The sequence below is a fragment of the Schistocerca gregaria genome, chromosome 9 (genome assembly GCF_023897955.1).
Source record: "Schistocerca gregaria isolate iqSchGreg1 chromosome 9, iqSchGreg1.2, whole genome shotgun sequence".
Taxonomy (NCBI): Eukaryota; Metazoa; Arthropoda; class Insecta; order Orthoptera; family Acrididae; genus Schistocerca; species Schistocerca gregaria.
The window spans coordinates 256,845,379-256,859,154 of record NC_064928.1 but is presented as its reverse complement, the minus strand read 5'-3'; the positions used below and the strand labels follow the sequence as shown (position 1 = coordinate 256,859,154).

The 13,776-nt window shown below is 40.3% G+C and overlaps 1 protein-coding gene across 3 annotated transcripts in view; it reads left to right on the top strand.

The window, feature by feature from the left end:
- LOC126291651 (endoribonuclease Dicer-like) overlaps positions 1 to 13,776 on the top strand; it is a 286,500-nt gene that overhangs the window by 208,792 nt on the left and 63,932 nt on the right. For all 3 annotated transcript variants that reach the window (XM_049985218.1, XM_049985216.1, XM_049985217.1), the window contains one exon: positions 2,419 to 2,597. In XM_049985218.1, coding sequence (XP_049841175.1) covers positions 2,419 to 2,597 — 179 coding nt within the window. The remainder of the gene's footprint in view (positions 1 to 2,418; positions 2,598 to 13,776) is intronic.

Here is a 13,776-nt window from a genome sequence, read left to right as displayed (position 1 = left end):
CTGAATGCAGCAGTAAAGTCCCTGGCAATAATTTTACATAAATCCTTGGCAGCGTTTGTGAATTTGGAACACACAATAGCAAATAGTTCAGTATAGGTGTATTGTCCTTGTCAACCCAGTTGAGTTGATGAAACCACAACGAAGTCAATATCTGTCATACTGTAAACAGCTTGCAGTGTCTACTAACTTACTATAATGCTATTTAATGTTAAATGTACGTAATTAGTAATACCTGTCAGTATCAAGAAATGGGAAAAGTTATCTTAGTATTTTCCAAATGAGAGAAGCAGCAGAAACAGAAAATTGCTTTAGGTAAAATTTATGTAAATAGCCTTTTGGAATTACCTTCTTGGAGGGGGAGGGAAGGGGATAATGGAAAAAAAGAAAGAAAGGATTGGCATGCAGTTACTTTTTGCATGTTACTTTACATTGGGATATGAATGTCCTCGAAAACTATTTAATCAATTTTACCTGAAGCAATTTTCTGTTTCTACCTGTTCTTTCACATCGGAGGATTGTGTGAACAACCAAAATTAGTTACCAAATTTTGTGTTGTACATTGTTTGCAATCTTGACAATTAAAAGATTTTGTATAGAAAATTTCTAAAAATTATTGAAAATGTATATGAGCTGTACACTGAGGTGACAAAAGTCATGGGATAGTGATACGTACATATACAGATGACGGTAGTATCGCATATGCAAGGTATAAAAGGGCATTGCATCAATGGCATTTTCATTTATACTTAGGTGATTCACGTGAAACAGTTTCCGAAGTGATTGTGTCCCCATGACAGGAATTAACATACTTTGAATGCGAAATGGTGGTTGAAGATAGATCCGTGGGACATTCCATTTCAGAAACTGTTAGGGAATTAAATATTCAGTATCAAGAGTGTGCTGAGAGTACCAAATTTCAGGCATTACCGCTCACCACAGGCAACGCAGTGGCTGATGGCCTTCACTTAGTGACCGAGAACTGTGTCATTTGTGTAGAGTTGTCAGAGCTAACAGGGAAGCAACACTGGATGGAATAACCAAAGTAATCAATCTGGGATGTACAAAGAACGTATCCGTCAGGACAGTGTGGTGAAATTTGGTGACAATGGGCTACGGCAGTAGACAACCGATGTGAGTGCCTTTGCTAACAGCACGACATCGCCTGCAGCTCCTCTCTGGGGTGACTGTATTGGTTGAATCCTAGATGACTGGAAAACCGTGGCCTGGTCAGATCAGACCCAACTTCAATTGATAAGAGCTGGTAGTAGGGTTAGTGTGTGGTGCAGACCCTATGGAGCCATGGACACAAGTTGTCAACAAGACACTGTGCAAGCTGGTGGTGGCTCCATAATGGTGTGGGCTGTGTTTACATGGAATGGTCTGGGTCCTCTCATTCAACTAAATTGTTCGTTGACTGGAAATGGTTATGTTCAGCTACTTAGAGACCATTTACAGTCATTTATGGACTTCATGATGAAATTTTTATGTATGACAGTGTGTCAAGTCATTGGGCCACAATCACTCGCAATCGGTTTGAAGAACATTCTGGCTAATTTGAGTGAATGATTTGGCCACCCAGCTTGTGCGACATGAATCCAGTCAAACGTTTTGGGACACAATTGATAGGTCAGTTTGTGGACAAAACTCTGCACCGGCAATATTCTTAATTATGGATGGCTATAGAGGCAACATGGCTCAGTATTTCTTCATGGGACTTCCAACGACTAGTTGAGTCGTTGCCATGTCAAGTTGCTGCACTGTGCCGGGCAGGAGGTGGTCTGATATGATATTAGGAGGTTTCCCATGACTTTTGTCACCTCAGTGTACAAATATTGCCTTAAACAGTTCTAGATGGAATTTTTACATGTAATACCTCATTTAAAATGTCTGCACTATGCTTCTTTGTATAGTCACTTCTCATGGATCTTTGAAGAATGCGGAACTACCATTGTTTCATCAATAATTCTTGAATGGGAGAAACTTGTCCATAGGTAGCTTCATTGTGCATGACTACCAGTGTAACTTATTTGCAGCTTGTTTATTTTTTTTTTTTCTTCTGCCACTTAATCGCAAGTTTATTGATGACTAATCTGGCACCAGATGGCAGCTGTAGTTGTACATACGTTTTCCTTGTCACAGTAAATATTTCTTGCCTCAATCAGTAACTGTGTGGACAGCATGGAGAACTGTCTACTTGATCTGCATTGGGAAATATTGTTTCGTAAATGAGATATGGTTACCAGTTGAGTTTGCAGTATTAGATTGTAGCAGTCACAGGGTATGATTTGTATGAGAAAGTATCTACACATTGATTCCCTTGTGCAGTCTTTTACGTATATATCAAAGCAGAGAAGCTGTTATGTTTAGATATTTTCATATAATGGTTTTATTTATGCACATTTTTTTTCTATTTTGCAGTTGTATATTGTAACAAAAGTGTGTGAGGACATGTCACCTCAAACACCATTTCCCTCTCCAGATGTCTCATCCTATGAAGATTATTTTGTTTCAAAATACAATTTGACCATTGTACAGAAAGAACAACCGCTCCTTGAAGTGAAGTCAATCCCGAAAACCTTAAACTGGCTGAGGCCGCGGTAAGTATAGCTGTTTCATATATTATAAAAAATGTGCATGGAGAGTGGATGCCTTCATATAAAAAAACTTGGGAACTTATATTTTATCTCCCTCCCTACTCCCCTCCCCCCCCCCCCCCTTTCTTTTACTTTCTGTTAACTCAAATATCATTTTAGAAATTGAATTCTTCATGCTTGCCTTAAGGCCCTTGCTTGTTATGACTCAAAGTAGTGGGATCGTATGGCCCGAGATGGCTCTTGCATGCACTTCAGTGAATATTGCAACCACACAATTTTTTTCTTTGCTGTTTTTCCCTTTGCGTGTTGTCCCTTGTTGTGGTTGGCAGGAAAGCCAACACAGGGTTACTAAAGGAGGCCGAAATGCACGCGTTTTAGCTCACGCAGGCTAGCGTGAGGTCTGGAACATGACAAGGGGTTTAGAATTGAGAAAAACGGACGTAGCTGGTGGAATACTTAACTTTAATCCATTAATGACGAACGTTGCTCTGGACGGTACGTCAGTCTACTAATTGGAAAGATGCGGCCCACCACGAATTCCTTTCCTGTGCCCACCTCTTCATCTCAGAGTAGCACTTGCAACCTATGTCCTCAATTATTTGCTTGGCGTATTCCAATCTCTGTCTTCCTCTACAGTTTTTGCCCTCTACAGCTCCCTCAAGAACCATGGAAGTCATTCCCTCATGTCTTAGCAGATGTCCTATCATCCTGTTCCTTCTCCTTATCAGTGTTTTCCACATATTCCTTTCCTCTCCGATTCTGCGTAGAACCTCCTCATTCCTTACCTTATCAGTCCACCTAATTTTCAACATTCGTCTATAGCACCACATCTCAAATGCTTTGATTCTCTTCTGTTCCGGTTTTCCCACAGTCCATGTTTCACTACCATACTTTGCTGTACTCCAGACGTACATCCTCAGAAATTTCTTCCTCAAATTAAGGCTGGTATTTTATATTAGTAGACTTCTCTTGGCCAGAAATGCCTTTTTTGCCATAGCGAGTCTGCTTTTGATGTCCTCCGTCCGTCATTGGTTATTTTACTGCTTAGGTAGCAGAATTCCTTAACTTCATTGTCTTCGTGACCATCAATCCTGATGTTAAGTTTCTCACTGTTCTCATTTGTACTACTTATCATTACCTTCGTCTTTCTCCAATTTACTCTCAAACCATACTGTGTACTCATTAGACTGTTAATTGCGTTCAGCAGATCATTTAATTCTTCTTCACTTTCACTCAGGATAGCAATGTCATCAGCGAATCGTATCATTGGTATCCTTTCACCTTGTATTTTAATTCCACTCCTGAACCTCTCTTTTATTTCCATCATTGCTTCTTTGATGTACAGATTGAAGAGTAGGGGCGAAAGGCTACAGCCTTGTCTTACTCCCGAGCACCTCGTTCTTGATCGTCCACTCTTATTATTCCCTCTTGGTTGTTGTACATATTGTATATGACCCATCTCTCCCTATAGCTTACCCCTACATTTTTCAGAATCTTGAACAGCTTGCACCATTTTATATTGTCGAACGCTTTTTCCAGGTCGACAAATCCTATGAACGTGTCTTGATTTTTCTTTAGCCTTGCTTCCATTATTAGCCGTAACGTCAGAATTGCCTCTCTCGTGCCTTTACTTTTCCTAAAGCCAAACTGATCGTCACCTAGCGTATTCTCAATTTTCTTTTCCATTCTTCTGTATATTATTCTAGTAAGCAGCTTCGATGCATGAGCTATTAAGCTGATTGTGCAATAATTCTCGCACTTGTCAGCTCTTGCCGTCTTCGGAATTGTGTGGATGATGCTTTTCCGAAAGTCAGATGGTATGTTGCCGACTCATGTATTCTACACACCAACGTGAATAGTCGTTTTGTTGCCACTTCCCCTAATGATTTTAGAAATTCTGATGGAATGTTATCTATCCCTTCTGCCTTATTTGACCGTAAGTCCTCCAAAGCTCTTTTAAATTCCAATTCTAATACTGGATCCCCTATCTCTTCTAAATCGACTCCTGTTTCTTCTTCTATCACATCAGACAAATCTTCACCCTCATAGAGGCTTTCAATGTATTCTTCCCACCTATCTGATCTCTCCTCTGCATTTAACAGTGGAATTCACGTTGCACTCTTAATGTTACCACCGTTGCTTTTAATGTCACCAAAGGTTGTTTTGACTTTCCTGTATGCTGAGTCTGTCCTTCCGACAATCATATCTTTTTCGATGTCTTCACATTTTTCCTGCAGCCATTTCATCTTAGCTTCCCTGCACTTCCTATTTATTTCATTCCTCAGCGACTTGTGTTTCTGTATTCCTGATTTTCCCGGAACATCTTTGTACTTCGTCCTTTCATCAATCAACTGAAGTATTTCTTCTGTTACCCATGGTTTCTTCGCAGCTTCCTTCTTTGTACCTATATTTTCCTTCCCAACTTCTGTGATGGCCCTTTTTAGAGACATCCATTCCTCTTCAACTGTGTTGCCTACTGCGCTCTTCCTTATTGCTGTACCTATAGTGTTACAGAACTTCAAACGTATCTCGTCATTTCTTAGAACTTCCGTATCCCACTTCTTAGCGTATTGCTTCTTCCTGACTAATGTCTTGAACCTCAGCCTACTCTTCATCACCACTATATTGTGATCTGAGTCTATATCTGCTCCTGGGTACGCCTTACAATCCAGTATCTGATTTTGGAATCTCTGTCTGACCATGATGTAATCTAATTGAAATCTTCCCGTATCTCCCGGCCTTTTCCAGGTATACCTCCTCCTCTTGTGATTCTTGAACAGGGTATTCGCTATTACTAGCTGAAACTTGTTACAGATCTCAATTAGTCTTTCTCCTCTTTCATTCCTTGCCCCAAGCCCATATTCTCCTGTAACCTTTTCTTCTACTCCTTCCCCTACAACTGCATTCCAGTCACCCATGACTATTAGATTTTCGTCCCCCTTTACATACTGCATACCCTTTCCATATCCTCATACAGTTTCTCTATCTGTTCATCTTCAGCTTGCGACGTCGGCATGTATACCTGAACTATCGTTGTCGGTGTTGGTTTGCTGTCGATTCTGATTAGAACAACCCGGTCACTGAACTGTTCACAGTAACACACCCTCTGCCCTACCTTCCTATTCATAACGAATCCTACACCTGTTATACCATTTTTTTGCTGCTATTGATATTACCTGATACTCATCTGACCAGAAATCCTTGTGTTCCTTCCACTTCACTTCACTGACCCCTACTATATCTAGATTGAGCCTTTGCATTTCCCTACCACGTTCAAGCTTCTGACATTCCACGCCCCAACTCGTAGAACATTATCCTTTTGTTGATTATTCAATAGTAGCTGAATATGGCGCCTTGCTAGGTCGTAGCAAATGACGTAGCTGAAGGCTATGCTAAACTATCTTCTCGGCAAATGAGAACGTAAGTAGGCAGTGAATCATCACTAGCAAAGTCGGCTGTACAACTGGTGCGAGTGCTAGGGAGTCTCTCTAGACTAGACCTGCCATGCGGCGGCGCTCGGTCTGCAAACACTGATAGTGGCGACACTCGGGTCCGACGTATACTAATGGACCGCGGCCGATTTTAAGGGTACCACCTAGCAAGTGTGGTGTCTGGCGGTGACACCACATCCCTCTTGTGTGATATGTGAGGGGTAGTTTTAAAGTTTTGAGACTGACCTCGAAAAATTAAACTATGATCACAAAACTTTAACACGGCACATTTTTCCCAACAATGGATCATTTCTTTTATTGAAAACCAGTTTATTTGCCAAGATTGCTGTGTTAACATGATTACTGGATTACTAGTTTTGGCAGTGTGTATTGCCATCCTCAGACCCATAAAATCAGGCTGTGGTAGTTACATCACACAATGCTACAAAGCAGCCAGATGTGGTATGTGTCTCTCATTCATGCCATGCATACTCAGAAGTTGCACACACTTTATGATAGAACGTCTGGTATGTAGTAGTAATGCTTCACCTTTTTTATACATATTGTATAGTCGTCATGTGGCAGAGTGGTGAGGTAATACCACTGCCCACTTGCATAGATCTGAGGATGGCAATACATTTCTTGTCAGAAAATTTCATTAATATGCTCTCGTGACAGTTTGTCGGTTACAAGCATAAACTGTTAGCACTACGTAGCGGCAGTCAGCAGTTCGTGGTCTTGCCATCTCTCGGTCTCAGTGGCTGAGATTCAATTCCTGGCTGGGTCAAGGATTTTCTTTGCTCTGGATCAAGGATTTTCTTTGCTTTGGACTGAGTGTGTTTGTTTTGGTGGGGGAGGGGAGTGAGTCCTCCCCATGATTGACACGCAAGTTACTGAAGTGGTGTCAAATAAAAACATTTGTACACGCCAGCCGGTCAGAACTGCCATACACACATTTCACTTTGCTACACCATGACAGACCAAAAACACAGTCTGCTTCACTTTGATAGATGGTGGTCAGGTCTTCGTCCTTCACCTTTTATGGTGCTGGTGAATCTTAGATATTGGATTGGTGCATAAGGTCTTAGAAGGTCTTAGTGTTTTTCCACCAATTTCATAAACACAACTATACATAACATAGACTTTAGTTGTCAGTGGTATATTCTCCTTCACTATTTAAACATTCCACCAACGTTGGAGTAACTTTTCGATTCCATGACTGTAGAAATCGTGTGGATTTTAAACGAAGAACTAGTCGAACCGTGTTCAGAGTGCATTTTCATCTGGAAGGGAAGTTCCATGAAGGTTCTTCATCAGAGAGTGGAAAAGGTGAAAACCTTGTCACTCCTGTACTGTTTTCTTTTTTTGCACCCCCCTTCCCCCAGTCTAGCAGCATGCAGGCGGACATTACCTTGAAGTAGCCTCACTTAATGTACACTACACCGTCACTGTTCCCCCAGGGACATAACATTACCTTCAGTGGATGCTTGCAGGTCTTTGCATGGGAAGTTGCTGCTTTGTTTGGACTCAACCATTCCTTTCTCCTCCTTACATTAGCATAAGGACACAATTTCTTGTGACAAGCATTGATACAGGGTAGGAATGGTCAGGGTTGTTCACGGGCCAATTAATGACAAGCAAGTAGAGTTGCATATATGCCCACCCACTGAATTTTGGCTTAGAGCATGTGACACTCATACACCCGATTTTTGAACCATCCCCATTGCATGCAGATGATGGTATAATGATCACAGTTCATTATGTTTGCAACTTCTCGAGTACACTGAAGTGGACCATTGAGGATTAATGCAGTAAAACGATCTTCATCAAACCCCGAAGGCCTTTCTGAAAGTAGAGAGTCACTAATGTAAAAACAGCCCTCCCTAAAACGGGAAAACAATTTTCTTACTGTTCTCTGGCACAGGTATTTCAACCTTACTTCACAGCTGTCACCCTTCTATCGAATTCAGACAGAAGAGTATGTCGAAAATGTTCCAACCTCTTCACCTGGCACTCCATTTACTAGTGTCTACAGCTCCACTCACTACCTCCAAATGACAGAATGACAATATGTAAACTCAAACAGTAGTTGGGAACTACAAATTACAATCTTTAAATAATTAAACCCACAGCAACTGCCATGCCAACATGCAAAACAAAAATGCTACAAACTTATGCACCAATCTAATATTTCCACCACTTGCTGCACTCCTTTATCTTGGAATCACAGTGGTGCACATACCACTCATCTATGGTACTTCAGTGGCTAAGGAACTCGTCTGGATTAGCCTGACATCTGCGACTTTCTGTTGCTGCCTCACATTGGTCGGCTTTTTGAACAGGGGAGAAAAGCAGAAGGAACCAGTGGGTGGTGACCCTTTTCGAGTGTGAAATGTCGTGCGTAACATTGAAAACTACTCATTGGCTGGTTTTCAGTTTTTCCTGTACTGCCTCGATTGTGGTTCACCTGTCTTTGGGCACCAGGGCCTTCACTTCTTTTGCGACTCCCAGTTCTTCACAGAGAGAAGGTCTGTCAGTTCATTCTTCGTCATTCACAATTCTTTGACCACACCAAAAGCTTCTGCACCATCTAACCACTGTGCCATATGCCAGTGCTTTGTTGATTAACAGTTCCAGCTACTCAGTACTGAAGTGTTGTACATCTTCAGCCAGTAATTGTTGCGAAGATAGGTGCAAAGCCCGCGCTCACCACAGTAGTACAAGTTTATATGCCAACTAACTTTGCAGGTGATGAAGAGATTCGAGAAATATATGATGAGATAAAAGAAATTATGCAAATGGTTAAGGGATATGAAAATTTAATAGTCACTGGAATTTAGTATTGGTGGGAAGTGTGGGGAAATAAAAATCGTAGAGAAAGACCAGGAGGTGAATAAATACAGCAAGCAGATTCGGAATAATGTAAGTTTCATACTTATTCAGAGGTGAAAAGGTTTGCACAGGAAAGAGTAGCGTGGAGAGCTGCATCAAACCAGTCTTCGGACTGAAGATCACAAAACAACAACAGGTTTTAAGGACTTTTGTTATTATGCTTCATTGTCTGTACAGTCAGCTGTGGTGTACCTTGATATACAGTACATGTATACTTCTTTTTATTGTCTAAATAAAATAACTTCCTGAAAGGAATGGTTGTTTGGCAATTTTCCTTGGTAAATATTTGAGTGGCTGCTGTCTCAAATCCACATTGGATCAACAGATGTTTCACTGTTGTGTTTACATGTTAAGGACTGAAGCAGTTTTGATACACTGGTCAAATATTGCATCTGGAAATCAGCAGTTCCAGTTTACGATGTAATCGGCACAATGGCTGATTTTCTTCAATTAATTTTAGTTGTAGACAGCTTTGCACTCAGTCTAACACTCTGCCTTTCTTTCAGTCTACAAAAAGTCACTCTGTCCTTAATAGCTGAAATTTTTTAGCAGCAAGATAAAGATGTAACATGACAACCCAAGCATGTTTCAAAATGGTTGTGCATTTATGTGCAAACGAACATTGGTTGTGAAAGTTGAAACCTGGCAGCGGTATCTGTTAGCGAATAATTTGTGTTGTGCAGTATTCATTATTTTCTTTTATTTTGAAATGAGTGGAAAAGAGAAATCCTGCCATCACATGGTATAACATTTGCAACCAACTTCTTCCATTATTTGCTGTACATATTCCAATATCTGTCTCCCTCTACAGTTTTTACCTCTATAGCTCCCTCTAGTTGCATGGAAGTTATTTCTCAACATTTTAATAGGTGTCCTATCTACTCATCCCTTCTTGTCAGTGTTTTTCAAGTATCCTTTGCTCACCAACCCTACGGAGAACCTCCTCTTTATTTACCCTACCAGTCCAACTAATTTTCAACATTCTTCTGTAGCACCACATCTCAAATTGTTTGATTGTCTTCTGTTCCAGTTTTTCCATAGTCCATGTTTCACTACAATGCAATGCTGTGCTCCAGTTGTACATTCTCTGAAATTTCTTCCAGAAATTAAGACTTCGTTTGATACTAGTAGACTTCTCATGGCCAGGACTTCCCTCTTTGCCAACTGGGAGGCAGGGCGGGAGGGGGGGGGGGGGGACTATCAATTTATTTTGACCACGCCGAAAGTCTTCCCGTGACCTGCAAATAAAGTTATTTTCAGCTCTACTTCTGCGCTGAGTACTTTGTTGATTCTATGTGTACTGGTGTCAAGCATGGGTAAGAAGGCTATGAATGGCCATGAAATGTCACATTGATATTCTGGAGGTTTTTAAATTATTAAATGGGATGGGAAAAATAGAATGTCAGGAAACGCCTTGAGGTAGAGACATACTGTGTTCACGCGTGTGAAAACAATTATTTGTTTGAAGCTTTAATAGAGCCAAAAGAAGAAAACAAAGAAGTGCCATTTCAGAAAAGAACTATTGAAGTTTTTTCAAAAGTAAATGTTCCAGTCAACAGGCTCCCTAATCACCACTTATTATTTTAAACAATCCATTTCAACTCACCAAGGCTTTGTCTTTCAGGCATGTAACATGAAAACCTTTAAAACTGTGTAACTAATCGTGTGAGGGTGGGGAGATAGATGGGAATTTCACCAGAACCGGATGCAATATTCTCAGGTCCATCTGTGGCAGACTTGCTGGCCAGTTGATGTGGGTCGTATTGTTGTAACTCTCCTAGCTTAGAGGGGGTTAGGAACTGTAAGAGAGCAAGGTACTGTGTCACTTTCATATTTCTATATGTCTGTCAGAAGTCCTATGCATTCCACAACATGAATGTAGTAGTGGCCCATATTTATGTCTTGAATTTGTTAATTGACGTTTTTTCTTTGACACGTAAAAATGTTGTAGACAAGATAGTATTGAGAAATTGTTGGGGGCTACTGTCACTGTTCATAACATTGATAATAAAGCAGTAGCCAAGTATAGTATAACAATTTTCATAACACTTTGAGGTCCAGCCACTTAGAAAAATATCTAGCCCAGAAAACCAGCAATTTATGCCATTATTTAAGATGTTACTCGCACATCTTTGAGATATTTTAAAGGACAATGTACACTAAAAAAGACCAAAAAATAACAGAAAGTGTGACTGCTTCAGAGGAAAATTGTGTTCTTAAGTAATTTCATGTGTAATTGTCTTTTCTGTGAAAAAGCCTGAAACACTCTGGCATGCAGAGAAATGTTGTAATTGTAGTAGTGCCAGCTTTTCTTGCTTGCTTTAACAGTAGATTGTTTCATCTTCTCCGAACAAATCTTGCAAACCGGTGTTTGATGCTGCTTCGTTTCAGTTGCTGGAATTCTGTCAGGGAAGTGTCACCGTGTGAGCCAATTGCTGATATTGCCCCTAGGCACAATTCCTTTTCGTGAGCCAGTGTTGCTGTGTGCTGCAAGAGCCCTTCAACAAATTATTCAGACTGTTCCTACTTCTATATTTCTCCCTCCAATCCAGAATCATTCAGTTCTTCCTTTAGAGTTTCCAACTAACTTGGGGCACGTCTTCAACTCCATCTCAACCCTGGTCATCCTCTTGCTCTTCTTCCTCCAGGTCCACTGCAGCAGGCTTTCCTTGCAGGATCTGTCTCATCGAGTTGTATTACATGTCCAGCCCTTCTCAACGTGCACAACTTTATGAACTTGTCCTCCTTATAACAGTCGTGAAGCTCATCATTCCTTTGCCTTCTCCATTTCTGATTTTCATGTACAGGTCCAAAGATTCTCCTCAGTATGTGTCTTTCATATGATCTCTGTCTGCTTGCTTTCACCCTGCTTTGCAATCATCTCATGTTTCTGAGCCATATGTAAGTACTGGATGTATCAGCATTTTATGGAATCTGCACTTAGTCTCTCTTGCATTTAAAATGTCACAGCATTCCAAAATAAAATTGTTTAGAAGCACTTATGTGGGCCATAATTTCAGTCGGATTGCTGCCATTTGCTTCTGTCTTTGACCCAGATAAATGAAACGTTCCACTCACGCTAAAGTCATTCTATCAAGTGCTACTGTTGGCTGTAAGGGTTCATTTGTACCATTATACATATAATTGCTCTTTCCTCCATTAATTTTCAATTACATCTCCTCTGCTCTCATATCTCCTCTGCACTCAGTTTTTGAGGTGAGAATGCACTTTGTAGATCTCTAAATGTTATACTCGTTAGGTCCAATACATCTGCATATGCCAACAGTTGTACGAGCTTATAGTACATAGTACCTCTTGTCTGGATGTGCAATTCACCCACAACAATTTTGAATGCCAAATTGAAGAGTAGGTAGGAAAGTCTATCCCCTTGCCTCAACCCAGTTTGTGCGGGAAGCTGGGGTGATAGCTTAGACTGCAGTCACACGGTACACTTGGGGTGCCTTGAGATTACCTCCAACTTTCGGTGCATCCAAAATTCCCACATTGTCTCATAAAGCTTTTCCAATTTACTGTGTCATATGCAGAGTTGAAATCGATGAAAAGGTTGTGCACACTAACATTAAATTTGTTGCTCTCTTCTACTATTTGCTGGAGAGTAAATATCAGGTTCAAACTTTCCTGATCTGAATCCCTATTGATAACTTCCAATAATGTTTTCTGCTACAAATGAGAATCTACTAAAGAGGATATTTGACAATACTTTGTATGCAATGTTTAGGCATGTTATTCCTCTATTGTTCCTGCATTTCAATATATCTCCTTTCTTGTGTATCAAACACACTTATCCCTACATTCCATTTGTGTGGGAACTCATCCTTTTCCCAGATGAGGCACAAAATCTTGTATACCCTGCAATTTAACTCAATTTTGCCGTTTTTAATTAGTTCAGTAGTTCTGTCGAGCAGTTGCTTTGTCTGCTTCTCCTTGGAGGGGAGGGACTATGGTCTCCTCATCTTTTTCTGGGTGGATTAGAATCTCTTCAACAGGGTTCTGTGGAGCATCCAACGGTTCACCAAAATACTTTACCAAATGTTCCAATATCTTTTGGTCATCAGTAATTCCTCATTTTTACTTTTATATATATTAATACATGGTATAAATGTTGTTCTTTCAATGTCAGTTTTGTGATAGGTTTTTCTGACATCATTTGTTTTTCTGGTTGTCTCCAATTTTTCAATCTGCTTTCCTTCCCATTCCCTTTTCTTCTTCCGAACCAGTTTCTTCCCTTTTTTCCTTTAATCTTGATAATTTCTTACCACTAAATATGTCCAAGCATTTTCCTATAAACCATGTTTTTTTTCACAACTTATTCTCTCACAGTTTTCATCAATCCAGGAATTCCTTGGTTGTTTTCCTTCTTTCCCTAGTGCTTCTTCTGCTGGCTTATTGACTGTGTCCCTGCAAGCCTCCATTGCTAATCCAAAGTACCACTTACACTAGGCGTGTACAATACAAGACTCTAAGTAACCTTCTCACAGTATGTTTTAACAGTCTCTTAATTTTTTAGCTATGATACCATATACTTTCTTTGAGATGTTCCTTCTCTTGTGTAAGATATTCAAGCTCTTAGTTTTGCAATTACAAGTTGGTGGTCTGAAATCACATTAACTCCTCTGTAGGTACGTACATCGAGTCACTTTGAGAAATGCCTGCTGTCAATAACTACATCATCATTTTGGTTGGAGACGGGCTGATCAGGGCTACACCATGTTGGTTTGTGGATCCTTTTGTGTGAGAGCATAGTGCTACCAATAGCAGCCGTGTTACGTCCTAATGCAAACTGGACATAATGCAAACTGGACAACTGTGTTCATTACTATATTTTTTTATTTTATTTT